The 27990-nt window shown below is 43.2% G+C and overlaps 1 protein-coding gene across 10 annotated transcripts in view; it reads right to left on the bottom strand.

Moving 5' to 3' along the window:
• Positions 1-27990, bottom strand: part of GIGYF2 (GRB10 interacting GYF protein 2) — a 135680-nt gene that overhangs the window by 9216 nt on the left and 98474 nt on the right. For 9 of the 10 annotated variants that reach the window (XM_075201728.1, XM_075201729.1, XM_075201730.1 and 6 more), the window contains 9 exons: positions 25623-25876; positions 25249-25396; positions 24983-25143; positions 22661-22752; positions 13456-13563; positions 13233-13333; positions 12727-12818; positions 4733-4855; positions 4300-4560 (listed from right to left, as the gene is read on the bottom strand). In XM_075201728.1, the coding sequence (XP_075057829.1) occupies positions 4300-4560; positions 4733-4855; positions 12727-12818; positions 13233-13333; positions 13456-13563; positions 22661-22752; positions 24983-25143; positions 25249-25396; positions 25623-25876 (1340 nt within the window). The remainder of the gene's footprint in view (positions 1-4299; positions 4561-4732; positions 4856-12726; positions 12819-13232; positions 13334-13455; positions 13564-22660; positions 22753-24982; positions 25144-25248; positions 25397-25622; positions 25877-27990) is intronic. The other variant, XM_075201735.1, reaches the window with a different exon arrangement.

The raw sequence follows: 27990 nt of genomic DNA, 5'->3' as shown, positions 1-27990 counted from the left end.
TCACAATTTTGCCTAAGAACACAGCCATGAATAAAGTATGGTGCCAAAACATCTTCCAAGAGCAACGTCTCCCAACCATCCAAGAATAGTTTGGTGACGAACAATGCCTTTTCCAGCATGATAGAGCAACTTGCCATAAGGCAAAAGTGATAACTAAGTGGCTCGAAATTTTGGGTCCATGGCCAGGAAACTCCCCAGACCTTAATTCCATTGAGAACTTGTGGTCACTCCTCAAGAGGCGGGTGGACAAACAAAACCCCACAAATTCTGACAAACTCCAAGCATTGATTAGGCAAGAATGGGCGACCATCAGTCAGTATGTGGCCCAGACATTGATTGACAGCATGCCAGGGTGAATTAGAGGTCTTCAAAAAGAAATATTGACTTTGAATAAACTTAATATAATTGTCAATAAAAGCCTTTGACACTTATGAAATGCTTGTAATTTTACTTCAGTATACCATAGCAACATTTAACAAAAAGGTCTAAAAACACTGAAGCAGCAGACTTTGTGAAAACCAATACTTAAATCATTCTCAAAACTTTTGGCCATGACTGTACAATGTGACATTGCTGCCAAGAGAGGATCTTCTGCATTTCTGCCTACTGTCACTTGAACAGTCTTACAATTTCACTTAGCATTTCAAGTACTGATGATATTAATCTCACACGTTTAATCTTTTTAGAGTTTAAATGTTAGATTACACCAATTAAATTCAAGGGGAATTGCATTAGGTTGCTTTAAACACAAATTCTATGATGCCCCAAATTGCTAACCAGCTACAAATATATAGCATTCTAATTAAAGAAGAAAATATATTGATTTCAATGTTCTGCAGCCTGTATTGTTATGGTGCTCAACCAACACAAGTCTCTGAAGCTGTAAGCATAGAAAGTTTCCCTCTCGCTTTTCAGTAATGGCCCTTATCCGCTACCATAAAAAATGTTTCTTTTACGAGTATTTTTTAACACTTGTGAAAACCGTTAAAACTAGCAATGGGATAGTAGCTATTTGTTTCAATTACCCCATATCTATTCCAACTATACCCAGAGAAACCTAGTGCAGTGGGTGCAATGGATGGCATGTACATTTGTACATATGTGAGCCAATTGATGCTTTACACAGATATAATTAGCCTGCTTGAAATGTTGTAAACCATGTGACCCACTGCTACCTAGATAAACAATATTTGCCATACTAGCTTCAGCGAAGCCTATTGACCCTAATGCCCTATGCATACCTCTGTATTCTTTGTAGTTGTGATGACAAAATAGAATTTTTGTACTCACTGTAAAATCCCTCTCTTGTAGTCCATTGGGGGACTCTGTGAAACATAGGAGTATAGCTGGTGGTCCCGGGAGTCGGGCACTTAAACAGTTAAATCTGTGAGTGTAGTTCCACCACTGCTACGCCCCTTCCACAGGAAGAGACCTCAGTTTATGTCTAACAAAGCCCAAAGGAGGAGCAAAGTAAGTCAACCAAGACAACACAATATAGTAAAAAAAAAACAACTTTCAGAGCAAGGATGGATGCGCAGTGTCCATCCTTGTCACAGTGTGAGTGTCATTACACTGATAACCGATTTAAAAGTGGGCTGATGTCTGCATGTGGCAAATAGAGCTCATACCTGCCACAACAGGACTAGAAAATCTCCCCCCACCCCCACATAGTCTTTTTCCTGCTGACAAGGTATACTCTACTTTTAAGTGCCAAAGGTTTTGCATTTGTCAATATGAATCCCCGACCACTCTGCAGTATTACTCACATTAACACTTCCAAAAGGTACTGTCCCACAATGCAATGGAAATTAAACGCTTTCAGGCTATCCCTACCAGCCTCTGGTCCAATTCCTTGCCAATTTTACTGTTTGGATCACTTATTTTCTATCCTTTGACTTAACCACTCATACTACCCATTCTAAACCCTACACCTAACACTCCCCAAAACCCACTCCGAATTCTCACCAATTAAAAAAAAATAAAAAAATTTCTTTGTACAGCTACCATCGAAAACATTTAACAGCTAAACAAATAAGTAAAAAAACAAAAGCATAAAGTATTCCCAAAAACACAAAAACCAATTACAACACATAATGAAGAAAGTGAATATAGACACCATAATCTAAATAGAACAAGGGAATGTCAGAAGCTTAACACTTTTTCCAAATCAATTAGGATGACTATAGTGTATCTCCTGTGTTTTAATTTTAGGTTATAGTTAATCAAAATGGTCTGATGCCATAAACAGGCAAGATATAAATATTTCAAAGGATAATAATATCAGAGTTTTAAAATATTATTTAACATGTAAGGATTATGTTTTTTCTGTCCTCATTTCTATGAAAACAATCTTTGTTAATTTGGCTGGTCCCTTCTCCCCCACTGGCATTTACAGTAAAGTTAGTGGTAGCTTAGCCTCCAGCTAACAGCATCATGACGACTAACAGTCATAGTAGCTGTTCTCTTGTGCAAACAGCCATGCTTCTGACAGCTTGCTACAGTACAGGGGAGGTCTGGAAATGCTCGGGGGCAGAAATTCATGAACATTCAGAGTCTGAACAGCTATTATTAGATGCAAAATGGCAGCAATCGCCAGATGAATCCCAAAAAGTATTGACTTCAAAATTTGGTTAATATTTGAGTATTATAAGCTAACTGCTGTTATTCTTAAGCAGTACCAGCATAATACTTTACTGTAAACTTTGGAAAAAAGTAATAAACTGTGTAAGAGGACCTATGTTGCCCGATCTCGACACTACAGCTTCTGACGCTACTATTAAAAGACTTCAGTTATGGCACCTCAAAGAAATTGGTCTAAACAAAATCTTATCAGATTTGCTCAGGCAGGACAATAACTAGGCAGGTTGATTACCCCATCAGCATGTAAGGCTAGGTACACAGCAGCCCGATGATCGCAAGAAAAACCTCCAATCAGCCAACATCCGACCTTTTAGTCAGATATCATGTGAGTGTGTATAGTGACCCGATAATCTAAAGTCGTCCCAAAGTGTCAATTATTGTTTCATTTGGTTGGTCGTACTGTTTAATATTTTCCGACCAACCACCGATAGATCATGTAGTGTGTATGCACTCATGCTCACGATCTCCATAGAGTTTACAGAGTTGCGTTCTTTTCAGCTGATGCTAGTGATGAATGGTGAATAAATGTAGAGAGTGCTGTAGAAGGAATAATTGATTTGTTTGTTCTGAGACAGAATGTTTCGTTTCAGAGTCACAGAAGCAAACGAAATTCGTTAGGACATGTGGATAGCTATAACAAGGCGGTTTTAATCAGTGTGGCAATGTGACAATAATGAATGAATGAATATTGTGCTGTCATTCTCCGAAGACTAGAGGACCAGATGAAGTACCAGATGAAGAGCACAGATCTGAAAGTAAATCGTGTCAGTGTGTGTGCATGAATCGTCAGACTGATCGGACTTTCAGTCGTAGGTACAATTGTTTGAGATAACACGTCGGTTGGAAAGTTCTTCAGTGTGTACCTAGCCTAAGTGAGCCTGTCAGCTGAAGTAAATGGACAGGTTAATATAGTGATGCAGTACCTCGAACTGCGAGCTTAACAATTGGATCTGTGCCATTTGGCAAATTGTACCTAGAGGATGTCACTTAGGCAAAGAGTTGAAATGTAACATGTGTCCTATGATGTGAATATTTCAGAAGCAGTACACCTTCATATATAAACTGTATTTACTTTATACGTACTGCTGAATGACATCCTTAAATGCCCACATGTTCACTTTTATATGCAAAGTGAAGTAGAAATAAAGGAGAGGGGATCAAACATGTGGTTAGCACATCTGCCTCACAGCACTGGGGTCATGAGTTCGATTCCCGACCATGGCCTTATCTGTATGGAGTTTGTATGTTCTCCCTGTGTTTGCGTGGGTTTCCTCCGGGTGCTCCGGTTTCCTCCCACACTCCAAAAACATACTGGTAGGTTAATTGGCTGCAATCAAAAAATTGACCCTAGTCTCTGTCTGTCTCCCTCTGTGTCTGTCTTTGTGTGAGTGTGTGTATATATTAGGGAATTTAGACTGTAAGCTCCAATGGGGCAGGGACTGATGTGAATGAGTTCTCTGTACAGCGCTGCGGAATTAGTGGCGCTATATAAATAAATGATGATGATGATGATGATGATATTACACAGAGATGCTCCTGCTATAAGATTGCTATGATAGATCCATCATTAGACACTTTGAGCCCATTTCATCCTGTCATAAGTATGGTAAAAAATGAGACCGTAAGAGAGGACATCTATTGTCCATTGAATCACCTCACCTGTTTCCTTTGAAGCTCTTCCTTTTTCCGCCTTTCCTCCTCTTCTCTCTTCTTTTCTTCCTCTCTTCTCCTCCTTTCTTCTTCTATCATCTTCCTCTCTTCCTCAAGCCTCCGCCTCTCCTCCTCTTGTCTTCTCCTCTCCTCTTCCTGCCGCCTCCTTTCCTCCAGCAGCCTTCGTTCTTCCTCTCTTTTCCGCTCCTCTTCCTCTACTTGCCTCCTAAGTGCCAGCTCCTGTTCTCTCTGTCTCCGCAAAGTTTCCTCCTGAAAGTTATTAAATGTTTAATCTATTTGAAAATAAAAGAGTAAAGATCTTAAAAGGCCATAGTATTTGCCAGTATTACACAGAACGCATCAGACAAGTCTATTCTTCCCAGTACGTGTTTATCCTGACTGGAACATAGCTAAAATGGTATATGACAATTAACTGTAGCACCTGCTTGCGACGTGCTAGCTCTAGCTCTTCCTTTCTTTTCCTCTCTTCCTCTTCAAGCAGCCGGTGCTGCTCTTCCTCTTCTTGTTTTGCCCTCAACTCTGCTTCTCTTCTCTCCTGTTCAATCTAGAAAACAAGGTTGCACATGCAACATTCATTTTGTCTTCATTACTATAGGTCTACTCAGCCTGACCACTACCACATGTGGATATAGTATCTTCCCTCACTAGCGACAGACAGTACACAAGGTGTATGAATGTAGGAAAGAATAGGGCAGTCAGTGGAAGCCAGAAAAGCAATGACAGCAGAGAATCAAAAAGAAAAAGGATAGCTATGGAGTAGAGGGATATAATATTAAATGCAGAAGGATTAAGCAAGATCACACTGGAATATTAAATCTATGTATCTGTGCTTTTGTGTATCCTGAATTTATTTCTGCTCTTACAAACACAAGCTTTTATTCTACTAATGACTGTCCACATTATTACGCAGACCTTTGATTTAGTAAAAATGAAAGAAATTTAATCAGGTGACTGAAGCTGCAGGGATGCGAGACTGGACTTTCTATTCATGATAATGTGCTGCTTGGATACAGGGGCTTCATTTAATTTCACCTATTAGCCTTGATTTGAAATATTTGCCAAAGGCAGAGTTTACTGTTAAAGACAAGACAGAGCTATATGTGTGCTTAAATGAAACAGATCTTGTTTATAAAAGTAGCCTCTCAAATGTATTGAAAAACATGTACCATGTGCATAAAGACAAAACAATCTAAGCATATCTGAATTGATAGTTTTGTATACATACTTTGTTTAAAGTGCATATATTTGGAAGAAAACAGACTCCTAAGGTTATTAGGATTTTTGTTTTATTAAAAAGAATGCAAAAAAAAGTTCATAGTTTATTAATTTAGCTGTAACAGTAGAGGGAATCTGCGGATGTTTCTATCCTGGAGGCCGCTAAAAGCAAATGAAATTGATAAAAGACTGGGTAGCTATGCAACACCCTGCAGACCAGCAACAACTATCCAATGTATTTTTATTATGCTGCTTTAAAAAAAAGAGGATTTATGTACTCACGTTAAATCCGTTTCTCCGATTCCGTCTGGGGGACACTGCTTACCATGGGTTGTGGAGGGGAGCTTGGGAGTTGGCACCTAACTAGTTAACTTTTAGTGCTGCAGACAGACCCCTCCCCTCTACAATCCCCCTGCCCCCTCTTGTTCAGTTAATTAAAAAGCCCAAGGAGTAAAGGCCAGTCAAACAAGAGCACACAGAAGAAAAGCAGAAGGGAGGGATCGCCGTGTGTCCCCCAGACGGAATCAGAGAAACGGATTTAATGTGAGTACATAAATCCTCTTTTCTCTTTCATCCAGTCTGGGGGACACTGCTTACCATGGGGACGTTCTAAAGCAGCCCCCTAAGGGTGCGACTACTCTGAAAGCCCCGCTTGTAAAGCACTACGAGCGAAATTTGCATCAGTGGATGCAAATACATTAAACTGGTAAAATTTTGTAAATGTATGGACAGAAGACCAGGTGGCTGCCCTGCAAAGCTGGTCTGCAGAAGCACCATTTCTTGCTGCCCATGACGCCCCTACCGATCTGGTGGAATGGGCGGTTAGTCTCTCCGGCACAGGACGGTTAGCCTTTATGTAAGCCTGTTTAATGGTTGCCGTAATCCATCTTGCAATGGACTGTTTAGAGGCTGGCCAGCCTCTCTTATTGGCATCATAAAGAACAAATAGAGAATCGGTACGTCTAATCAGAGAAGTTCTTTTGACGTAAATGCGTAGAGCCCTAACAACATCTAACTTTTCCATAGATTGCTGATCCGAATGGGAAGTAGATGAAAAGACCAGAACTACAATTTCTTGGTTCAGGTGAAAGGCCGAAACTACCTTAGGAACGAAGGAAGGAAGGGTTCTCAACACCACTCTGTCGTTGTGGAAAACCAAATATGGTTCCCTGCAAGACAGAGCTCCTAATTCCGATACCCTACGTGCAGATGCAATAGCCAAAAGAAAGAGGACCTTCCAGGTCAACCACTTCAAATCTGCGCCAATTAATGGCTCAAAGGGAGGTCCTTTAAGCATATCCAGCACCAGGTTAAGATCCCATGGTGCTGTAGGCGGAACATAGGGAGGTATAATATGCAGGACTCCCTGAAGGAAAGTCCTGATATCTGGTAAATCCGCTAGTTTCAGATGAAAAAAAACACTGAAAGAGCCGATACCTGAACTTTAAGGGAACCTAACCGAAGCACTGCCTCCAGGCCATTCTGAAGGAAAGCCAAATAGCGAGGGAGACGAAAGGAAGACGAGGGACATGTCCTATTTTCGCACCATCTGATGTAAGCTCTCCAAATCTGATGATATATGCGAGCTGAAACTGGCTTTCTGGCTCGCATTAAAGTGTCTACTACTCTGGGGGAAAAACCTCTAGCCCTCCAGAGGCTGGCTTCAACAGCCATGCCGTTAAACTGAGCTGAGGTAAATTCTGGTGACGGAAGGGACCATGCAGAAGCAAGTCGTGGAGATGGAAGAGGAATTCCCTGTCCTTCCGCCATAGAGATTATGTCCGCGTAGCAGACTCGGCGCGGCCATGAGGGAGCTATCAGAATTCCTGAAGACCCCCCTGCCTTACTTGTCTGAGTACGCGAGGAAGCATGGGAATCGGAGGAAATAGGTATCCCAACCTGAATTCCCATGACATCGTCATGACGTCCACTGCCACCGCTAAGGGGTCTCTTGCCCTTGCGCAGAACCTGTGAACCTTTCTGTTGTGTCTGGAGGCCATGAGATCTATGTCCGGAAGACCCCACCTCTGAACCAGAGACTGGAAAACTTCCGGATGGAGTGACCACTCCCCCGGCATCATCTGGTTTCGACTTAAGTAGTCGGCCTCCCAATTTCTTATTCCAGGAATGAAAACTGCGGAGATTGCAGGGACATGTTCTGCCCAAACCAAAATTTGAGCGGCAGTCTTCATTGCAGCTACACTCTTGGTTCCTCCCAGCCTGTTGATATATGCCACGGCTGTAGCATTGTCGGACTGGACTCTGACCGGGTGGTTCTGGAGGAGGGACTGGGCCCCCCGGAGGGCTAAAAGAATAGCCTTCAACTCCAGCACATTGATAGATAAGGCTGCTTCCTGAACCGACCAAAGTGCCTGGAGTCGGAGGTGCAGGATTACCGCCCCCCAACCTATTAGGCTGGCGTCCTTCGTGGCTATGATCCATGAGCATGGAGCGAAGGACCTGCCCACCCTCAAGTGATCCAGGACTAGCCACCACTGGAGCGATTCTATCGTCCTTGGGGATAGAGATATTTTCTGGAGATCCAAGCGTAGGTGGGATCCCGACCATTTTTTTAATAGATCCCACTGAAAACATCGGGAATGAGCTTGACCGAATGGAAGGGTCTCGAAGAAGGCCACCATCTTTCCCAGCAGCCGCATGCACAAGTGCATTGAGGGGCTGGGAGAAGTCAAGACCTGAGTTGTTACACTCTGAATAGAACTGATCTTCTCGACGGGCAGGAATACCCTTTGCTGACTGGTGTCCATAATGAGCCCTAGGAAAACCATGCGTTGACACGGGATCATCTGAAATTTCCTTAGGTTTATTAGCCATCCATGGCCCTCGAGAACTGCCAAGGAGAGGGATAAGTGATGCCTTAAGCCAATCTCTGAGGAAGATTTGATGAGCAGGTCGTCCAAATAAAGGTACTACCTGAACTCCCTGTAGGTGAAGACATGCTGCCATAACTGACATGATCTTCGTAAAAACCCTCTGTGGAGAGGCCGAATGGGAGGTCCCGGAACTGATAGTGGGAGGATCCCACTGTGAATCTCAGGAGAGATTGATGGTGGATCCAAATGGGAACGTTGAGGTAAGCGTCCTTTATATCTATGGACGCCAAAAACTGATTCTTCTCTAGGCCGTTTATCACTGACCTCAGGGATTCCATCCGAAACTTGTCCACCCTTAAGTGCACATTGAGGCCCTTTAAGTTTAAGATGGGCCGAAAGGAGCCGTCCGGCTTCTTGACCAGAAACATGTTTGAATAGAAGCCCTGTCCTTTCTGGTAGTTTGGGACCCTGCTGATAACTGTTTGAGAAAGAAGAGAGGCGACACAATCCTGTATTGCCTGGCGTCTTGATGGATCTTGGGCTAACGGCGTTAAGAAGAAACGATGTGGAGCCGTGCCCAGTAGGTCTATCCTGTACCCCTTTGATATAATGCCCCGAATCCAAGGATCTTGAGAGGACGCTGTCCATTGTTCTTGAAACAAAGACAGACGTCCCCCCACTGGCGCCCCCTCCAAAGGAACAGGGTGGTCGTCAGGATGCAGGCTTCACCTGGGTCTTGGAGGTATGACGCCTACCTGCAAACTAGGATCTCCCCCTGGCAGAGGAGCCTCGAGAATTGGGATGCCTGCCTCTAAAGGACTGACCCCTAGGTAAGGAAGCCCCCCGAAAGGGCTGGCAAAAGGAGCTGACCGAGGGTTACGGCTCCTACTAGGGAATACCGGCAAGGAAGTGCTTTTGCCCACCGTTGCCTGTGAGATCAGGGTATCCAATTCCAGGCCGAACAAACCTGCTGCAGAAAAAGGAATGGTTTCCACTGACTTTTTTGATTCCGCATCTCCTTCCCAGGATTTCAGCCATAACGTCCTTCTTGCAGAAATAGATGCAGCCTGAATAGAAGATGAAACAGCTGCAGTGTTCTGGGCCGCCTCATAAAGGTACCCCGATGCCTCCTTTAAATGCAAAGCCAGGGGAAGTCAGAGTCCTGTAAGGCCTCTGCTAACTGGTCTGCCCATGTTTCCATGGCTCTAGCCACCCAAGCTGAAGCGAAAGTGGGTCTAAAGGAAGAACCCGCAGCTGTGAATATAGATTTCAGCTGAGACTCTACCCTACGATCATTGACATCCTGCAGAGATGCTGAACCTGGGGTTGGGAGTAAGGTGTATTTGGCGAATCGGGCGATTGGAATATCGACCTTTGGAATAGTCTCCCAGCGGGCCACTTCTTCCTCCTGTAACGGATACAGGGAGGAGAATCTTTTAGGTACAGAGAACCTTTTATCAGGCTGTTTCCAGGCTGCTTCAGCAATATCCTTAAGCTCTACAGAAGGTGGAAAACGGCTAGCCTTTCTTTTGGCCTTCTTAAAGAGACTTCTGTCTCTAGGAATAGGATCCTCCGGTTCTGGGAGGTCCAAAGCTTGCCCGACTGCTAAAACCAAATCATTAATAAATTGGCTTTGAGAACTTTCTTCCTGACTCAAAGGTTGAACCTGGTCAGGATCAGAATTAATTTCCCCTTCTTCCTCTGAAAACTCCTCAGAGTCTGAAAGGACCATAAGAGGATTATCAGACCTAGGACGCTTTCTTTTATAAAGGCGGGATGTTAGGGGATTTAAATAACTGGTTCAGCTTATCCAAACCCCTTCTAAATGCTGTGGACCATAGCGGTTCTGTGGGAACAGAGGCCTGGTCCGTCTGTAAAGAGGAAAGCCCTGGCATAGAGGCTCCAATAGAAGCTGTGGCAGTAGGGAGGGCCAGCTGTGTACTAGGATTATTAGCCCCCGAGGTTACAACACTAGACCACAACTGATTGGATAACCATCTGAGCTAAAGAGGAAACAGACTGTGATAGGGAGGCCACCCAGGCCGGTTCCTCAGTCGGTGGGGCTGACATTTGCTGGGTTTGCGCAGATGAGACCTCTGCTTCGCAGACAGAGCATAGCGCCAACGGGTCCTTCTGGCCATTAGGTAATTTAACATGACATTTAAAACATGTAAAATATTTCGCAATAGGGCCCTTTCCCTTATCTGACATTTCTTAATAAGGAAGGCACACCAAACACACAGGAGAGGGAGAGGGAGAGGGAGAGGGAGAGGGAGAGGGAGAGGGAGAGGGAGAGGGAGAGGGAGAGGGAGAGGGAGAGGGAGAGGGAGAGGGAGAGGGAGAGGGAGAGGGAGAGGGAGAGGGAGAGGGAGAGGGAGAGGGGGAGGGGGAGGGGGAGGGGGAGGGGGAGGGGGAGGGGGAGGGAGAGGGAGAGGGAGAGGGAGAGGGAGAGGGAGAGGGAGAGGGAGAGGGAGAGGGAGAGGGGGAGAGAGAGAGAGAGAGAGAGAGAGAGAGAGAGAGAGAGAGAGAGAATGTGTGGAGAGAGAGAGAGACGTAAACTACAAGTAATCAACCAGTCTAGATATAAAAACTGTACTTGTAAAATTATTTTTAAACACAAAATACATAAGCAAGTAGGAGAACTATAAAATAACCCCTACTAGCCCACTTGTACACAGCAGTACAGAATATGTGTTTAAATAATTCAATACTTAGCCCATAGGCCAAATAGGGGAGAAGTCCAGCAGCAGTATCCTGGTGTCTGCTCCCCCAGCTCTGATCTCTCTCTTCCCGGGCTTCTCCTTGGCGCCAGAAGACTGGGACAGACCATCTCTCTCTGGAAGGAGGGGGGAGCTCTATGTCTTAGCTCCCCCCCCCCCTTCAGTAATGCTGTCCATGCAGCTCCAAATCCAGGAATAAAAAAAAAAACGGGGTTAATGTGGCAGAGTAATGGAGACCTCCAGGGAAGAGAACAGATGCCCCCTCCTATGCATGAGGGGGGATTCCTGGTATAGCCCCCTTCCTCCTCTCCTCCTTAATAGCGCTGTGTCCGGATCCAAGATGGCCGCCACTATAACAGATATCCGATAACCGGCGCTCTATGCCTGCAGTGGCAGCGCCGGTTATCAGGGAGGCTCCAGGAGTGACAGCGGTCCGGTGAGACCGCTTGTCACTCCCAATTCAGGCACCCATTCTTTCTATCCCTGTCAGTGAGAACCACTGGCTCTCATCTGATCAGGGGAGTGCCTGCGCTGCTCTGCTGTGTGTGTTCTCTATAGCAGAACACACACCAGCGCTGCAACCTGTTAAAAAAAAGTTTTCAAAGTAAATAAATGAAATAAAAGTAAAAATTACTAGCAGTACATTAAAACACTGCCAAACTCACGGGCACCTAAAAAAAACTGAACAAGAGGGGGCAGGGGGATTGTAGAGGGGAGGGGTCTGTCGGCAGTACTAAAGTTAACTAGTTAGGTGCCAACTCCCCAAACTCCCTCCACAACCCATGGTAAGCAGTGTCCCCCAGACTGGATGAAAGAGAAAGGTATTTTTACATTCACTGTTAAAAATATTTTTTACAGAGGCTTAAAGGAGAAACCAATTGCAGTGTTACGTTTCACTTCTATGAGGCAACACGGACTAAAGAAAAAACTTCATGGTGCATAATAAACTACAGAAAATCAAATCCGACGCATTCAAAGCAAAAAACCTTCATGGTTGTTCCAACAACCAAAAGCAACGGGTGCTCTTATGATAGGACAAGGTCCCCTCTATACAGCACTGGAAAGCAATGTTAATATGTAAACCTTTGCTGGTTCACCTGCGCATGTAGCTCCTGAGAAAAGTGGTTTCCACCTTTGAAGGATTGTAGTTCGCACAGTTTTAACTTGAGGACATTTGAGTGGTTTGCGATAATTTCAAAGTGGAACAATCTTTTGCCAAGGCCAAGACCTTCAGACTATCTCTGGACGTGCGTGTTTCACTCCACTAGTGGCTGAAGAGCGACAACCTCAACAGAGGTCGCTCACTCTCCATGTAGGTGACCACAAATGTTTCTCTCCAAGGATGGGTGGCAGTTATGCTTCAGCATAGGTTCCAGTGAAGGGGGTTTAAAAGTCTGCTCCTAAAAGGTTCAGGTCTCAGTCCTCTCTGTTCTCTTTCAGAGAAAGCTGGATCTTTTAAAGTTGGATGACTTTTCTTAAAAACAAAGTATGCCAGAAATATGTTTTGAGCAGAAATTTGTACTTGTTAATGTCATACTACCATTTTTTTTTAAATACACTTTAGGATTGCACTACCAAATGTACAGATTGTATTTCATAAAAAAGAAAGTAGGTTTCTTAACTAAATAAGAGCCTGGTTCACATACCTTGGCTGCTTTCACCTTCTCCAGCTGCTCTCTAGAAGTTCCCTGAGAAGATGGCTCAACAGGCAGGTCCCACACACTGCTTCCTTCCCACACTGCAAACAAAGGCAGTGTTAAAACAAGGGAATGCATGGAGCTGCTTATCCAACAGAAAAAGGTATTTCACATGAAAGGGCACCATCAGAAATATTGTTAATCAGAAACACTGGCATTGTAATATGAGCATGGCCTACAGTGCCACCATTACCAACATATTGTAGATAAACCGTTCCAAACATGTGACTTACCACACTAAAATTAATGACTTGGGCAACTAGTGCCTTTATTCAAGTATGATATCAAACAGGATAAGAACATTATCTCACCCATACTAGAATTGTTATAGTTTTATAGAAATCACATGAATTATAACTCATAGCGACCAGACAATTGCTATTATTGTGCACATTCCTTATGTACTCCGACAGTCCTGCCTACTGTAATGAAGACCTACAAACATGAATACTTACTAGTAGTTGGTGGTGCAGCTGTTTGAAGCTCCCACATTGAAGTGTTTTCTGCCACAGACATCGGTCTTGTTACTGCAGGAATAACTGTCTGCTCTGATATCCTTTTAAAAGCAAATGCAATTTACGGAGTGATACTTAGAAAGCAAACTATTCAAATCAACAATGGTAACATACATCATTAAAGGTGATTGGGGTAACTTCAGCTGGCAGTAAGATGTGTTACCTCATCTTTAGAGCCTGGAACTGTTGTAGGAGAAGGGCCAGCTGCTGCTGCTGCTGTGAGGAGAGCGCTGCTTTCTGTTGCTGTGCCATGACCTGGGAATATTGTTGTCTGTGAAAAGGAAATAGTGATGTCACTAATGTTGGTTAATACCAAAGAGATATAAACCAATGTATTAATTCATAGATCTGTAACTTCTTTCAAAATAATATAAAAAAAAAAAAAAAAAAAAAAGAATCAAACCACTGACAGAGCTATGAATGAAATCACACACTGGTATTCTTTCTTAAATTTAAGGCGCACTAATGTTCATATAAACTATTCAATTATCTCTTGCAATCATTTTTTTAAACTAAAAACTGAAGCAGAAAATTGGATTTTAGTACAGGATACACAAATGGTGGGTTACAGTTCACACCTAAAAGGCAGGACACCCTTAAAACAAAAAAGCTGACCTCTTCCTTATAACCACCCCACCCCACCACCCATGATCCTCCTCAGATCACAAGTCCTCAGCAAGGAATCAAGAAAAGGAGCATAGTAATGCAGACAAGCATTCCTGGGTGGGTGGTTAGCCTGTGTTCTCCTACAACTTCAGTAAACAAAAATATGAAGTCATAAAATAACCTACAGGTATCCTCTATCCTGTCCTTTTATATTTTAAAAAATTAACATTGTATTACAATTTTATATTTGGTTTTCGGATCTTTGTATCACACACATTTTTTCCCGTTCATTTCAACACCCCATGATACATCCCCCAGGTAAAGTAAGCCACAAACCTAGAGAGAACAAGTACCACTACAACAGAATAGGTCTTCCAGATTGTTGCCCTTATCCAGCAGGAGAACAACCAAAAAACATACTGCATCCCTTCCCACAGAAATCAAAATGGACAAAGTGACTCGGAACAGATGAACTAAGTACTGGAGAAATAGATTAAATCGACAAAGAAACACATGTTCAAGCAGTGAAGTGCAGACTGCTTGGAGTTGCTAGGATACAAGGATGATACCAGTAGCTCCTGGTTGACATGAAACTTAAAAGAACCTAAAGTTGGATGAAGGTATGAAAAACTTTGTTTTTTAGTATGCAAACTCTGGCATGGAAACTTATGGAAAAAAGCCGCCAGCTCACAGATCCTCTGAGAGGAAACAAGCTAGGACAAAAATGAACGACGGATGAGGAGCTCAAGGGAGCATCATGAATGAGCTCCACAACCAGGTTCAAGTCCCAAGGACATAAAGGAGTAGCCCACTTGGAAAAAACAAAACAAAAAAAAAAAATCTCGAAATGCATCAAGTGGTGCAGAAAAACAGAGGACAGAAATCTGCACATAGAGAATGTCATTTTTTTTCTAGGCACTTGTAGAAAAATAGAATAAAATGAGAAACATGAAAAAAACGTTAGACCAGGCCAGGATTTGATAGATATGGAAAAAGCTGCCTTCTGTGCCCACAGCACGGTCTTATTACCTGTATCTGCAGGGATCTTAATCTTAAATCACGGCTTCAATAGCTATGTCGGTAAAGCAAGTTCTAATAAACCCCAATGAAAAAGGTAGACAACCTGAAAACTACCATGGCACCATCAGTTCCCGGTGATCTACACCCCTGTATCCAGGAGCTACATAAGGGCAGCATCATGATACTATTAGGTCCAATACCGGGGACCCTCAAGTCTGCCCAGTGTCTCGAAAAAAGTTGGGGTTGAGATGCCAATAAGGCCGTTTAGTAGTCTACCTACTTTGTATGTCGACAAAGTGGTCGTAACCTAACACTGTTCCCATTGCAGGATGCAAGATGCTCACCATCATGACCTGGAGGCTTCAAGCAAACCTTGATAGACAATTTTACACCAGTGGCTTATCTAATCTATCTGGAACCTGACCACTTGGCTTTTGAGGAACATCTGGGTGCTCAGAGGCAGGTAGATGTTCTAAAACATTACTTCTGAGGAGACCCCGTGGTCTGAGTGCACAAATGTAGGAAAAAAGCCCCATCCCAGGACACTAGTATCAATACTGATCAGTACAAAGAAGGGTCCCTGCCATCAAACAGGACCTATACTCATCCATCCATCACCTGAGACAAACACCACCTCAGCAACTCTGAGGTACACAGATGAGACTTTTGAGATGTCCGAGATCTGTTTCCCAAATACAGAAGTGCATTCTAAATGGAGTGCACGTGGACTTGAGCGTATGATACAACCAGCAGGGTTTAGACTATAGTTCCTACCAACCTCATTTAGGATCAGATGGTAGGGCACATATTGGTGAGTCTGTGGAAGGAACACTTTCTGAAGCACTGTACCAAAACAGTGGCTCTTGAACATAAGGTTCAGTGTAACCAACAATTTGGCCCTTTTTATAACCCAGTCTTGCGATTTCAGGAGCTAGTCAAACTTGAAATATAGAATCACTGGCACTATAAATTAGGCCTTCACCAGGATATCATCCAGATAGATATCATGACCCCACCATAAAGACCGTGGGGTATATTTACTAAACTGCAGGTTTGAGAAAGTGGAGATGTTGCCTGTAGTGAGCAATCAGATTCTAGCTCTCATTTTGTAGAATGTACTAAATAAATGAAAGCTAGAATCTGATTGCTTACTACAGGCCACATCTCCACTTTTTCAAACCTGCAGTTTAGTAAATATACCCCTATGACTTTGGTATTGACATTCCTTGCTGACAACATGCCAAAACAGAGCCACCTTTTAGAAAACCAAACTCTTATTTAAGAGGTCCTTGAAGGACACCGTGTCTAGAAGTATAATCAAAGCTCTTCTTAGTTGTACAACAAGAGGGTCCATGGCTGGATAAATGTAAGTGTAGGCAGGACTTCCATCCAAGAAGGTGGGGGGGCTCAACAGGGGGCCCGCCACCCATCAGGATTCTGGCGGCAGTAAGCTTCTCTGAACTGGCACAGTGCCAAAAAAGCTGAAGCATTTGTCTTGTATATCAAGTCAGAGAGCAAACTGCCTTAATAAGTAATATAGCTACATTATCAGGGATTTATTATCAGTCTAAAATTTAGTGCATTATAATCTACAATTAATTAAACCTGATAATAGATGTAAATGACTCCATTGTTAGAGCACCGTTTTTTCAGAGACATTGTGTTTCTCTTATGTATCACTCTTAATGATTGAATGATATTTCACGATAAGTACTTTCATACATTGTTTTATATAAAAATTAAACAGATGGGGGGGTCTGGATGATGTCCAATCCTCATTTCTAGTATGTACTAGGGAAAAGATTAGTGTTTTTATTAAACAATGTTTAAATAAATGATATAATGCCACCTTATGCTTCCTACCTAATTATTAGATTTGTAACTATATGCAGTTGTGCATCCCACTTTGCAGCTTTTCATGTGTACTGGCCCCATAATATCTGATGGCAGCCCTAAGTGTAGGCACAAAACAGTTTGTCTGGAGCAAACTCATTAGAGATCTGTTCTTGGGAAAACATTATAGTGACAGGATAACTTTGTATGTGTGCAGAAGAGTGCATGGGTTGATTTTGGCGTTTTGAGATCTGAGTATTGAGGGCCGAGATTACAGATATAATTAGACAGACGGCAGAATTTTTCACAGGGAGGGACTCAGCATATTCTGAAAGGGCCAAATGAATTGACCAAGACTGCATTACCCTTGTCCTTCTTAGTTTCATCTTCCGCATCAAATGAGGAAGGGTCCACCGACAGGTGATCTAGTAGGTTCCTCAGGAGCCTAAATGTCATGGAAGGACACCCATGCTTCAGGGAATGATGTGCCTTAATACGCTTAACTTTATTTTTTAAAAAAAAGGTCTGTCTGGTATTTGGGTACAGCCATAGCTAGATAACGAAGTCTGTGCAGCCGAGTAAACCTAGTGGTGAACAAGGATTCCTGGTAGTCAGACATGGCTGATTCTGAAACAATAAGGCCGCCTCTAAACTACCCTGATGCCCTGTAAATTGAGTAAAGCCTAGCAAGAGACAGTAGAAAGAAGAGTATTTGAGAAGGAAGGAGTTGGAAATAAGAAGTCTGTCCTCATCCGCCAGTTCACCGGGGAAGCCTGGACTGGCGAGTATGAACCACTTTGTAACATAAAAGCACTGCAGACAGACTATGGCAGGCACATGATTGTCACAAACATCATGCTAGTTACACCGGACCTCCTGTTAAACAAGCAATACTGCTAAGGTCTGGCACCCTGTCATGTGCAGGTCATGCACCACTTCAAGCGAGAGTCTTCAGGGGACTCCTCCTAGAAACTTGTGCTCCAGCATAGCCTTCATCTGCATATCCATCTTGAAATGGTGAAAGTCTTTAGATGCCCCCAAAAAACGGGATTTATACTTACGATAAATCTTTTTCTCCGAGTCCATCTGGGGGACACTCCTTAACCATGGGGTTGAGTCGGGGGGAGGAGTCTGGCACCCAAAGAGTTAACTTTTTTCAGCTGACAGCATATCACCCCCGCCAATTCCCCACATACCTCAGTTTGATTACCAAAGCCCTTAGGATGATAGGCCAATCAACCAAGACACACCACTCAACAGAGGGGGGAGTGGAGATAAAAGAAAACAACGAAAAGACGGGGGGGGGGGGGGGGGGGGGGTCGGAGTGTCCCCCAGATGGACTCAAGAGAAAAAGATTTATCGTAAGTATAAATCCCGTTTTCTCTTACATCCATCTGGGGGACACTCCTTAACCATGGGGACTTACAAAAGCAATCCCTCTGAAGGGTGGGACCGCTCTGATCTCCTTGCACCCAGAACACTACGGCCAAAGGAGGCGTCCCCAGACGCAAATATATTAAATTGGTAGAATTTCGTAAAGGTATGGACCGAGGACCAGGTGGCTGCCCTGCACAGCTGGTGCGCCGTGGCTCCATTACGAGCCGCCCAAGACGCCCCAACCGACCGGGTAGAATGGGCAACAATACGCTTCGGCACAGGGAGATTAATACTTTGGACATAAGCCATCTGGCAATAGTTTGCTTAGATGCTGGCCATCCCTGTTTGGAAAAGTCAAACACCACAAATAGAGAATCTGTCTTACGTATCTTTGCAGATCTCTTAACATATATACGTAATGCCCTCACTACGTCCAAATATTTATTTGTCTTTGCTCCAGGAGTCTGAGGGTCCTCTCTGAATACTGGAACAACTATATCCTGATTAATATGAAAACCTGAGACCACCTTAGGGAGAAAGGATGGAACAGTCCTTAAAACTGCTCTATCCTCATGAAAAACCAGATAAGGTTCCTTGCAGGATAAAGCTCCCAGCTCCGAGACCCTTCTGGCCGAGGCGATAGCAAGCAGGAAGACTGTCTTCCATGTCAAGAACCGCCACTCTGCTGAGAGTAGAGGTTCAATGGGAGGCTCCTGCAACATGCTAAGGACCAGATTAAGATCCCAAGGCTCCGCAGGATGCACGTAGGGCGGCTGGATGTGAAGCACTCCCTATAAAAAGGTCTTAACATCCGGAAGCTCCGCCAGCCGCCTGTGGAAATACACTGACAAAGCAGATACCTGAACTTTTAAGGTTCCTAGTTTAAGCCCCGCCTCTAAACCACACTGCAAGAAGGCGAGAAATCTAGCCAGACTAAAGGTTTTAGAATTGTAAGACTTCTTCTTACACCACCCTATATATATATACGCCAAATACGGTGGTAAATTCTGGCTGAAACTGGCTTCCTGGCATTCAGGAGACTGCCTATCACACCCCCCGAGAACCCTCTCGCTCTCCACAGACTGGATTCTAAGGCCCTGCCATTAAGTACATCTGGTTCAGCCTCTGACGCAAGAACTGTCCCAAGGTCAGCCGATCTCTTCACAGCCTTACTGGCAGTACCAGAAAGACTGGACGATCCTCCGGACTGCCTCTCCACAGGACCCTGTAGGGCAGGTTTTACCTGCAGCCCCAAGGCCTTGCTAGGACGTCCCCTACCAGTGGATCCCTTGTTCTTGCGCAGAACTCTGGGACTTTCCTGTCTTTTGTTTGGTTCTTGTCCAGCAACCACCAGCTGAGGACCTACCTCCTCCACTGGTACCTCGAACACGGTAATGCTCCTCTGGGGTGGAACCCTGCCAAGGGTAAGGTCGCAAAAGATGTCACCATCTTTCCCAGCAGCTTCAAAGACCTGGCTACTGACAGCCTCTTGTCTGACAGGATCCTGCCTGTCCACTCCATCTAGGACCTCAACTTGTCCTGTGGAGACAACCTTCTGCTGCATACTAAGTCCCTCACTAGTCTCAAGAAACTCATTCTTAGACAAGGGATTCTCTGTGACCCCTTCAGACAAGTTCGGTCATAGACTGAACAACCCGTCTAGCCTTAGCACCCCGAATGGGTGTGACTAAAACCTTTTCCCTTACTGAAAATTCTAAGCCTGTATAGCTTCGTTTGAACGAAGCAAATCGACAGCCCTGAGCCCTTTCTGATTTGACAGAAGCCAGAGAGGTAATTTTTTCCAAAACCTGAGGTGAGCTGGTCCCATGAATTCTATCACGATATTCTGGACCTACTCGTCTACCGAGGACCCTGCCTGCTGCTGGGCAAACCCAAGCAGCCGTCCTCCCACCCCACCCTCTGGAACCACAGGTGGGTGGTAGTCATGCTGCTGGTCTATCCGGCAGCTTGGCGGAAGAAGCTCTTCGCGCCGCAGGGGCAAAGGATGACCTTCCCCTACGGGACTGTCTCCTGGATTCCACGGCCCCTGGATTGGTAGTCTGGCCTCTGCCAGACCCGCCCCCGTAAGGAGGCTGTCTGAAAGAACTAAACCTAGGCCTAGCCCTAGGTCTTGGAGTATTTACAGGCAAGGACGTCTTCTTGCCCCCTGAAGCCTGTAAAATCCAAGAGTCTAATTCTGGACCAAATAGCATCCCACCCGTACACAGGATGGATTCTAATGATCTTTTAGACTCTGAATCCGCATTCCAAGCCCTTAACCATAACGCCCTTCTAGCTACTACAGCTGTAGCTGAAATAGACAAAGCTATGGAGGCCGAATTATGGGTCGCTTTATATACATAGCCTGCTGCCTCCCTTAGCAGCATGGCCAGAGGCAGTAAATCTGAATCCTGCAAGGCAGTCTCTAACTGCCCTGCCCAGACTTCCATGGCCCTAGCTACCCAGGTAGAGGACAATGCTAGCCTGAGGCTAATACCGGCGGCCGAGAAGATCGACTTCAGCAGGGATTCTAATTTCTTGTCAGTCGTGTCCTGTAAGGTCGCTGACCCGGGTACAGGTAGTGTAGTCTGACGAACCAATCTCGCCACAGGTGCATCCACCTTTGCCACCTGTTCCCAACGGGTCATATCCTCCTCCTGAAGGGGATACAATAAGCCAAACTTCATTGGCATAGAGAACCTTTTATCTGGATATTTCCAAGAGGCCTCTACAATATCCCTCAACTCGGCTGAGGGAGGGAACCTGACCACCTGCTTAGAAGAATTCTTAAAGAGGGAGCGGTCCAAGGACTTCGTCTCCTCTACTTCAGCAAACCCCAGGGTCTGACGAACTGCTCTTACCAGATCGTCCATACCCTGGTGCCTAGAGTTTCCTTCTGACTCTATAATGTACACATCTAAATCGTCCAACAATTCCCCCTCCTCCTCTGAGGAACTCTCAGAGTCTGACACTGACCACAGCGCTTTAGCTGTTTGTCTACGTCTTTTAACACTACGCTTGTGTCTGGGGTTCTCCAGTAGATGGGTAAGCCGGTCCAGGCCTTAAGCCACCGCTGACCAACCCACCTCTCCCATCTGGGAAACCCCCGGGAGGGCTGGGGAGGGAAATAAACCGACCCCTGGGGAAAATGACTCATCTGTCATTCCTACTGTTATACCCTGAGAAACCACAGATGTAGATGGGATCTCAACTGGTTTAGATAACAGATTTACAAGGGTATTAACTCCCTGTGTTAAGGCAGCCGCCCACTCAGGAGGATCTGCCGTTATGGTGGAGGTGTCTATAGGCTGTTTCACAGGAGCCACAGTGCAGGCCGCACAGAGCCCCCCCTGATCCAGCCGTTCACTTGTTCATTTAACATTACATTTTGAACAGACATTATGTTTGGTACGTGTTTTGCTTTTATCTGCCATCACAAGATAATAAAAACTGAATCACGTTTCAAAATTCACAAACACTTCTCCAAATTATCAGAAAATACATATTAGGTTATATTAACATATCATAGTATTTCTGATTTAAATAAGACAGGCTTGGAGAACTTTATAGTTTTCTCATAAACAACAGTTCTCTCAACACATCATTGTCTTATAATATACATGTCTACACATGCACACACATACATACAGAAGAAATAAAAGTGATACTCAGCGGGGAAGATATGTGTCAACAATGCACTTCTCTTCAAATGACTGCTGCAACTGTCCTCCTTTTGAAGCTTGGCGCCAAAAAGGGATCTTCCATGTGCTCACTCAGCAGGGGGGGAAGCGTTGTTCCTCAAACACATTCCCCTTCCACTGGCTCTCCTTCTGTGTTATTTACTTTAACAGCGTTTTGCCCTCTCTCTTATATTAGGGGAAAACCTGTTAGAATGTGTTCCCCGCTAGCGCTATCAATAGCGCGCCATCCTCAGGAATTCACTGCCATCCCCATGGGAGGAGGAACTTGGTATACTCCAGCTGGCTTCCGGGGGAACCTCAGCAGTAAAGGCGCTTTCTGCCTAATGGCAGCGCCCGTCCTGCATCAGCGGGGAGAGTCTCTTGCCGACTGCTTCCCGCTGTGAGAAGCGTTTCACCCTCTCTGTCAGGCGCTTCTCCCACGAGTCAGCTCCGTTGTGCACGGAGTCTCTCGCTGCTATCAAAAGAAAAAAACTGCAAAAGAAAAGGATAAAACCTATTACCAGTGAACCCTGTTCACGGTCTCTCTTGGAGCTCTTCAGGTGCTTCCAAGGGCACCCAATTCAAACTGAGGTATGTGGGGAATTGGCGGTGGTGATATGCTGTCAGCTGAAAAAAGTTAACTCTTTGGGTGCCAGACTCCTCCCCCCGACTCAACCCCATGGTTAAGGAGTGTCCCCCAGATGGATGTAAGAGAAATGGAAACATAGCAGTGCGTACCCTCGTTGAAAGGCAATCCCTCTCCAGTGAGCTTTGGATTTGTGGAAACAATTCATCCCCTTAAGTAATAACAGATATATGCATACAGTACACATCCAATGGACAAACACTTACTGTATAAGAAATTGCTGGTAGTGCAGTTGCTGTAACTGGTATAGGGCGGTCATCTCCTGGTGACGGCCTAAATGCTCAGGGCCCAAATCTCCCTGGTTAAAGAAAAAGCAAAATTAAGACTTGAAATCCATTTAAAGAATAAATAAATACAAAAGTCCTAATACCAGGAGGGATATACGGATATAATATATATCTACACACATATACACATAACTATATACAAAACCAGCGCTGTGGAATAGTTAAGAAAATGTTACTTTGGTATTTGCTAGAAGAGACTTCAAGGATTACCAAAAGTCTAAATAAAAAAAATGGCGATGAAAAATAATTTAAAAAACAAACAATTAAATACATCATGGCTGAGTCTACAAACAAAAGGAATTAAATATAGAATACCCACCACACACATTTATTGCAATATTACTAGCTAAAAGACAACCAATTAGCATATTGTCCAAGGCATTCGAGAAACCCAATCTAAACTCAATTATAATTCAAGCAGGAAAAATGTGTGCATGATCAGACATAAAATCACATTACAGTCACATTAATAATCAAAATAACGGTAATTTCAGCCTTTACAGCAGCGTGCGAAAAAGGGACGATGTTTTATGGAACTTTCGTGGTTAGTTCTCATCCGTTTGAACATACATTAATTGATATATAAATCTCTGGATCACACTTTTTTTTACAAAGATGGAATAATTTAATTGGACTCAACCCACATGAATTTATAGATTGCCAAACCAACAGTGACCACCTTTGAAAAAGGCCACATCTACTGGACAAAACGAGTCAGTGTTCTGCATTAACGGAGAATTCATATAGGACTTATACCCACATATCTAAAAAAAACCTATGCAGCATTACGTAAGGTGGAAGAGAAACAACACAGCTTTGTTTCCCATCTAGAGGCTATTCTGGAGGGAACATCGGGGTGCACGTTGCTGTGGTGCTCTGATAATATGCTTCTTACATGCTGAATGGAAGAGGAGCTACAATTATACTGTACCAGCCAAATAAGTGTTCGTTATTAGAAACAGCGGCCCCCATTGACTATTAGATGGCGATATCCTGACACATCTCCCACTATAACAGCTGGACCCCATTTCCAGGACTTGTAATTTGGCCATAACTTTATGTGGGGATAAGTGGTGTCCTAAGGAGGACTAATTGCGGAAGGTTCCATACAACATTGGTCCTTTTCCCAACGGTACTATACAGGCTGTAATTCTCATTATTCTGATTCTGTATTTAATGTGAATGTAATGTGATGCAATTTTATATGTCTGATCATTCGCAAATGATTGTTGCTGCTTGAATTACTATTGTGTTACTTCTTCCCACCCCCTTTCATTTTTATATATTACTTTGCTATTTACTAGAAAAGACTACATAAACTACTAGAGTAAAATGTTCTTATTATCAACTATTGCACAGCGCTGTTTGAGTATGTAGTTTTGTTCATTGTTTAATATAGAGATAGCAATATTATCTTCCAATATCTGCAGTGGCTAGCTGTACACTCAATTATTTATGTTAAACACTGTAAATTGATCACTATTTCCACATTTAAACAATAGAAATGAATGGCATCATTACATTCAATTTACAGAGGGTAAGCTATTCACCTATTTGCACAAACATCCTTTACAATCGGTGGTAGTCAGCATATCGATGCTGCCTACCCCGACAAGGCTTACCCCAACATCAGGATTCCGAAAGGCAGCTTCCCGACCATTACCAATGACGACTCTTCTTCACACCGACTTCAGCCAATGACGATGAAGTAAGAAGGCGGCTGCACTTGATGACGTCATTGAACATGTCGACCCGATTATCGCTGTTAAGGAGGTAATGTAAGTATGCACCCATGTACAATGTGGAAGCCTTTAAAAACTACATTGCACATGGGTGCATACTTACATTACCCCCTTAACAGCGATAATCGCGTCGGCATGTTCAATGACGTCATCAAGTGTAGCCGCCTTCTTACTTCATCATCGGCTGAAGTCGGTGTAAAGAAGAGTTGTTATTGGTGATGGTCGGGAAGCAGCCCTTCGGAGTCCTCAGGTCGGGGTAAATCTTGTCGGGCTTCTCGGCATCGATATGCTGTAGCCCCAATATATAAGAGTTGTGATTTATTTGTGACTGATTTAAAAAGTTGAAGAGGTTGTGTTATGGGCAAATCAGTAACTGTTTTCTTAATATTTCATAACTACAAGATGCTTCAACTATGCACAAGGGAGATTAAAATAAATAAATACTGTGTTGTAAGAAACGACCTTTCTAATCAGTAAGGAGAGAGGGAAGGTCACTTACTAGTCTAGGAGCTGTGGGGGTGATGAATGGAACTCTGCCCCATAATTTAATTAGATCACCAAGGTTCTGAAAGGCCTCGTCACATACTCTTCTTAGCAACAATGTGATAGGAAAGTATCCAGCTTGATACCACTCCGCCATCTCTCGATTACTAAAAGGACCTATGAAATAAAGAATTGTATGTTGAAATGCAAAACTCAAAACAAACCTAACCCTCTACAATATTTAAGTAATAGGCAGACACTCTTCACAAGGGCAACACTCACCCTGGATTTCTCCCTGTGGATCTTTGTAGTACCATTTCTGCTGGTTGTCTAGAGAAGGTCCTTTCATTCTGTGCTCTGGTGCTTTCCCTGTCAACCTATCATCATCTAGCGTCCCGTCCTGCAGGTACGCCACCAACTGTTGTGCCTGCTGTAGTGTAAGAATTACTTATTAGTAACAACCTTAAAATCGGTGGACAGTAACCCCCAATAATGTTTAATTATTCATTACTAATCAGCAACTAAATTATGTTTGCTGCTTCATATACATAAGCAGCATAGGGAATTAAATTAAGATGGGAACAAACTAAATAGTTAAGAAGACTCCTGTGGAAAGTCCAACGTTTCCCAATGTGATTGATCTTCCAGGCTTTTACCTGTTCTAGATGTTCTAGTCCATCTTCTTCATCGGGGTGGAGTACACCCATACCGGGTGCAGCACAAACTGAAGGATAAGCCGGCCCCGAGGAAGTGTCTATCTGGAGAGGAGGAGAGGAATGAATGACTGATCCTTGATGATGATCTCTGACTTGTTGAGCAGCAGTGCTTTGGCTAAATACAGGAGATTGGGATTGAGGCATACAAGAAACTGTCGACTCAGGTGAACCTCTGGAACCATGTGAAGCAGAATCTGCAGAAACACAAAGTTAAACAATTAATATGCAAAAACCTCTGAAAATGTAGTTGGGCAATAAACATTAGGGACAATTTAACTAATAACTATTGCCACGTGGCTACCACTTGGCAGCTTGAAAAAGTAAAAAAGGATAGAGAAGGACTAACTACAAAACAATTAAACAATATTCAAAAAGAAAGTTTCTCCTTCAGAGAAAAATAACTGTAGATACAACCCAGGAGGTGTGTCCATGTCTCACACGTTGTTTGGAGGATACAACCCAGGAGGTGTTTCCATGTCTCTAATTTGGGAAACTAGGCTGAACAAGAATAAAATAACTGTTACATGTGATTTTGGGGACAAGACAATATCAGTACTGTAATGTCTGAAAGATTGGTCTAAATCATCAGTTATCAACTTAAGAAATGTGTACCTCAGATAGAATGAAGGGGTACTTTATTATTAAACTTTATAGAACACGACCATATTTCGCAGAACTTTTTAGAGCATGTTAAGTCACTCAAATCAGTCCCTGCTCCAATAAAGTCTACATTCTCTATAACACAAGCACAAAAACAAAACAAAAATAAAACAATAAAACACACACACCAACACTGTGGGAGGAAAGCGGAGTGGGGAACACACAAAATTCTACACAGATAAGTGCCCTGGTTGAAATAGAAACTAGATTCCTGCACTTTGATTTACCAATGCTAACCACTATGCCTCCCCTAGTTTAGTCTTAAATATAACAAAAATAAATGTAACCTTTACTAGTAAATATTATAAAATACTAAACTAAGGGGTATTTATAAAATATTTAAAAGTATAAGGAGTAGTTTGGTAGGAATGTGCTCAGATTAAAGGATATTTTGAATTAAGCACATTTGGGGTAGTCTGTATGGACAAACTTTGGGATTCAATAGGATTTCAGGACATATGAAAAGCTTGCTTAAAAGTGAAGACTACTTCAGTTGCTGCCAGTGGCGGATCCAGGGGGGTGGGGGGCGATTTAGGCCCCGCCCCTTTCTAACAGTTTAGGCTGCCGATGGCTGCACAGTATGTGCAGGTCCGTCCAGCCATGACAGGCAGGGACAGTGTGCTGCCCGGCTGCTCTGATTGTGTTTAAAACACAATCAGAGCAGCCGGGCAGCACACTGTCCCTGCCTGTCACGGCTGGACGGACCTGCACATAATGTGCAGCCGTCGGCAGCCTAAACTGTTAGAAAGGGGCGGGGCCTAAATCGCCCCCCCTAAATCGCCCCGGGTACAGTAGTTTTCTAGATCCGCCCCTGGCTGCTGCTTATTGCTAAAGAGATTAGCATGGTTAGGACGAGGGAGAAAATGGGCACTTGTAGAATCAGAGTCTAGGGAGTCATTTTGTAAGTGTTCGCTGAATTTAGGCACTGTAAGCGGAAAATAGGGCATAGAGTCATGCATTTGTTTTTAAAAAAAAAAAAAAAAAAAGAAGAAAATGATACAAATAAATAAAAAAAAATAAAATAAATATATATATATATATATATATATATATATATATATATATATATATATATATATATATATATATATATATATATATATATATATATATATATATATATATTAGTATCATAAATATATTATAATATAATATATACAAGATAAGAATGCCACATATGACTTGCTTACTCTTAACCCCACAATGAATGAAGCCATTCTCATAGTTTTGTGCCTGGTTCATGGGAATAACTTTTTAAATTATACATCAGCTATCAAAGCAAAATTATACACACACATATGTATTATATACACACACATATGTATTATATACACACACATATGTATTATACACACACACACAATGTATATATTTGCTTTATTTTTAGGACACCCTATTTATTTTGGCAACATATTGAAATACATAGTTTACCTAGTACTCTCCAAAATATACGTAATATAAATCCTGGTTTTAGTACATAATGGGGGCAGAATATACAGGAATTTCCTTTAATTTTTATTTTTTAAACATGTCTGTTGAATCCTAATCGTCTCCGCTGGTTACATCTACAAGTAGATCTGCCCTATTGGTATTAGTAATAGAACCGATGCAAACTGCATTGATAACCGTTACAAAACAAAAAAAATAA

The sequence above is a fragment of the Mixophyes fleayi genome, chromosome 3, assembly GCF_038048845.1.
Source record: "Mixophyes fleayi isolate aMixFle1 chromosome 3, aMixFle1.hap1, whole genome shotgun sequence".
Classification (NCBI taxonomy): domain Eukaryota; kingdom Metazoa; phylum Chordata; class Amphibia; order Anura; family Limnodynastidae; genus Mixophyes; species Mixophyes fleayi.
The sequence above is the reverse complement of the archived record's forward strand: the minus strand, read 5'-3'. Positions and strand labels throughout refer to the sequence as shown.